The sequence below is a fragment of the Myotis brandtii genome, unplaced genomic scaffold (assembly GCF_000412655.1).
Source record: "Myotis brandtii unplaced genomic scaffold, ASM41265v1 scaffold115, whole genome shotgun sequence".
Taxonomy (NCBI): Eukaryota; Metazoa; Chordata; class Mammalia; order Chiroptera; family Vespertilionidae; genus Myotis; species Myotis brandtii.
Genome location: NW_005353967.1, coordinates 13,896,813 through 13,900,502, shown reverse-complemented (window position 1 = coordinate 13,900,502; position 3,690 = coordinate 13,896,813). Strand labels below are relative to the sequence as shown.

The 3,690-nt window shown below is 36.3% G+C and overlaps 1 protein-coding gene across 6 annotated transcripts in view; it reads right to left on the bottom strand.

The window, feature by feature from the left end:
• The window catches only part of CDK7 (cyclin-dependent kinase 7), a 19,549-nt gene that overhangs the window by 12,194 nt on the left and 3,665 nt on the right, over positions 1–3,690 (bottom strand). For 3 of the 6 annotated variants that reach the window (XM_005857974.2, XM_014549344.1, XM_014549339.1), the window contains exons 3-5: positions 3,498–3,531; positions 2,284–2,351; positions 1,360–1,428 (exon numbers count right to left, since the gene is read on the bottom strand). The exons of 1 other annotated variant lie outside the window; for it this stretch is intronic. In XM_005857974.2, coding sequence (XP_005858036.1) covers positions 1,360–1,428; positions 2,284–2,351; positions 3,498–3,531 — 171 coding nt within the window. The remainder of the gene's footprint in view (positions 1–1,359; positions 1,429–2,283; positions 2,352–3,497; positions 3,532–3,690) is intronic. 2 more of the 6 variants (XM_014549336.1, XM_014549348.1) reach the window with 2 other exon arrangements.

The window sequence follows — 3,690 nt, the reverse complement described above, 5'->3', positions numbered from 1 at the left end:
AGAGGACATCTGTAATACTTTCAACAATAAAGATAAGCCTGGAAGTATCTGAGCCACTATACTGAGAAATTATGCCCATGAATGAAGACAACAGAGAAGAAAAGAGTGAGTTAAAGTGCAAGACTGACTTCTGATGGCATTATTTGTGAACTGTGTCTAAAACTAGTTTATTCCTAGACTTATCAGTTACATAAGCTAAAAAATGCCCATTTTCTTTTAAAAAAATCAAATTTAGGTAAAATGTACCCTTTCTAGAGCATAGTTTCATGAGTTTTAATGAACACACCCAGTTGTGTAACCACAGCACAATCAAGATACAGTTCTATAATCCCCCAAAAGTCCCTCAGGCCCCTCTGTACTCAGTCTTTCATTGTACTTCCAACCCCAGCAACCACTGATCTGATTTCTGTTCCTTTAGTTTTGCCTTTCTCAGAATATCAGATAAATGGAATAATATAACATATAGCCTTTTGAACCTGGCTTCTTTCATTTATATAATGTATTTGAGATCTGTCTAAACTGTTGCATATATTAGTTCATTTCTTTTTATTCCCAAATAGTATTCCATTGTATGAAGATACCGTAGTTTATATCAGTGGTCGGCAAACTGCGGCCCCTTGAGTGTGGCTCTTTCACAAAATACCACGTGCGGGCGTGTACGTACAGTGCGATTGAAACTTCGTGGCCACACTCAAGGGGCCAAAGAGCCGCATGTGGCTCGCAAGCCACAGTTTGCCGACCACTGGTTTATATATTCACTGAATGGAAGATATGTGGATTGTTTCCACTTTGGGCAATTATGAAAAGCTAAATATCTGTGTACCAGTTGGTTTCTTTGTTTCTCTTGGGTAAATACCTAGCAGTAGTATTGCTTAAATATACTATTTTACTGTATAAGAAACTGCAAAACTATTTTTCAAAGTAGCTATACCATTTTGCATTCTCTCCAGCACGAGAATTCCAGTTGTTCCATATCCTTGGATTGTCAGTTTTTGAGATTCAATTAATATTAATGAAAAGCATACGATCTTATTTTTCTCAAAAAGAAACTTGATTGATATTCTACAAAAATATGAAAAAGAAGCTCTGAATTTTCAAAGGCCTAACATTAATTTCTCTAAAAATAATGTCAATAAGGGAAAGGGTAACTTGGTAGACCAATGCTAATGAAATCCAAATCTCTGTATTAAATACTGGGAATATGGCTAAATGGATCAGAAGATCCTAGATTTGAGAGTATATTCAGATTTCAAAGTTAAGCATTCTTTTGATTACCAATGTCTTCATAAGTGGAATAAACATTTAGGTTCTTTCTTGATAAAGAGAGAAAAGAAATTCCTCTAGGAATCTTCACCTTACCTCTAGATCAGTTTCCATAAAATCAAAGACAAGGCTAATATTAGATTTATGTCCAAACGCATCAAGGAGCTGCAAAGCAAAATTTCAAAAACATAAAAATGTGATTCTCTACGAAATACTTGACAGTATTACACCAACTAAGTCATTTTTAAAAATTTAAAGAAGCATTTGGACAGTTGATAATTCCCTGTAAAGTTTAAGTAATTTTAATAAATTTGACATTTGTTTTTGTTTGCTAGGAATTTGTACTTTAAGGCACAAAAATATTTAACTTTATTATTATTTTTTTTTAAGTTACTAAATACTTAACCTCTCTCCCCAAATTTTGGGAGTTATAATTAAGAAATGAATTGATGAAAAACTCACCTCAGTCTCCAATTCAGAAAAATTCCTACCTAAAAAAATCTTATAAACCACAGTAGAATCTATCACAGTGGTTCTCAACCTTGGCTGCACATTAGAATCACCTGGGAATCTTTTTAAAATCCTGATTTCTGGGCCTCATCCTCCGGAAATTCTGTTTCTTTGTTATGGGGTGGGGCCACAACATTAGTAACAAAGAAACAGAATTTCCGGAGGATGAGGCCCAGAAATCAGGATTTTAAAAAGATTCCCAGGTGATTCTAATGTGCAGCCAAGGTTGAGAACCACTGCTCTAAGGTATGGCACAGAGTTGTGCTCAGGGTCTTACACATACTAGAGCTCTCTAGGCTTCAAAATGATTTCTGACAAAATTAGCCTGTATGCCGAAATTTAATTTATTTCATCTGTTGCATAGTTTTAAAAGACGGGGCCTAGAGGAACAATTAGGATAGGAAATACTAGCCTGATAAACTTTTAAGCTTTTCTGCAAAGCTTGCTTAGAACAATTCATTTTGCTGGGCCTTCAGTCAACATACCAGAAACAACTTAGATCATACTTACACCAATTATATTTGGATGACTTAGCTCCTGTAATAATTTTATTTCTCTTAAGGCTGTTCTATTTATACCTACATAAAAACACAAAATAAAAAGTGAAAAATAATTCTCAAATCTTTATATTGCTTTTATTTTTTAAAATATTTTAAATGATTTTTAGAGAGAGGAAGGGAGAGAGAAAAGAGACACATCAATGTGAGAGCAGAACACTGACTGGCTGCCTCCTATACAACCCCTACCAGGGATCAAGCCCATAACCTGGGCATGTGTCCAGACCAGGAATCAAACCAGCAACCTTTTGGTGCACGTGATGATGCTCAACTAACTGAGCTACACCAGCCGGGGCTTATATTGCTTTATTTATTTTTAAATATGCTTTTATTGATGTTTAGATAGAGAGGAAGAGGGAGAAATAGAAATATCCATGAGAGAGACACATTGAATAGCTGTGTCCTGCACAGCCCCTACTGGGAATGGAGCCAGCAACTCAGGCATGTTCCCTGACCAGTAATTGAACCTGGGACCTCTTGGTCCACGGGGTAATGCTCAATCCACTGAGCAACACCAGCAGGGTGATATTGCTTTATTTTTAAAATAGCTTACATAGACCAAGATAAATGGTGAAAAAAATATTCATTTTACCTGTGGCATTTCAGTGCTGAAATAACAACACAACTAAGGGTGTAGCATATAGACGCTAAATTACAGCTCCCTTCTCTTGCCCTATGAATATTAGCAGCAGATTCTTTATGCTAATAGCAAACTAGTGATAAGATAGTATCTTTCCCAATGCAAAGGCTAGAACTCAAAATTAGCATTCTAGAAAACAAGGCTTTGGAAGGGGGATGAAGAGTTCCATAGTGAGCTTTGTGTACTTCCATGAAGGTATACCCTGAATTTTCAAAGTAATTAAAAGCTCAGAAAAATGAAGAAACAATGGTTTGTAACAACAACTGAAACAGTAATGAAGACAACCACCAGATAAGCCACTAATAACCTTGCTGCCTTCCATTTTCTGAAGTGACTTGAATGTGCTTCTCTACACCCAAATGGTGGAAGTCACAAATATCCTGTCTCTATCCTGAGTCTACCTTTACTCTCCTGGGACCCTGCAATGACTCTACCCAGACCATTGTTAACTCTAATTAATACTCTGCTCATTCCTCAGTGGGAATAAAAACCTTTCCTGTTCTGTCAAATTAAATGAAATAACTTACCATCTTTAGCTTCTGATCTATGTCCAAGTTTGATCTGGTAGAGGAAAAAAAGAACACATTAAAAATATGTTAAGTTAAACAAACGACAAGTGCTGGAGAGGATGCGGAGAAAAGGGAACACTCGTGCACTGCTGGTGGGAATGCAGACTGGTGCAGCCACTATGGAAGACAGTATGGAGTTTCCTCAAAAAAC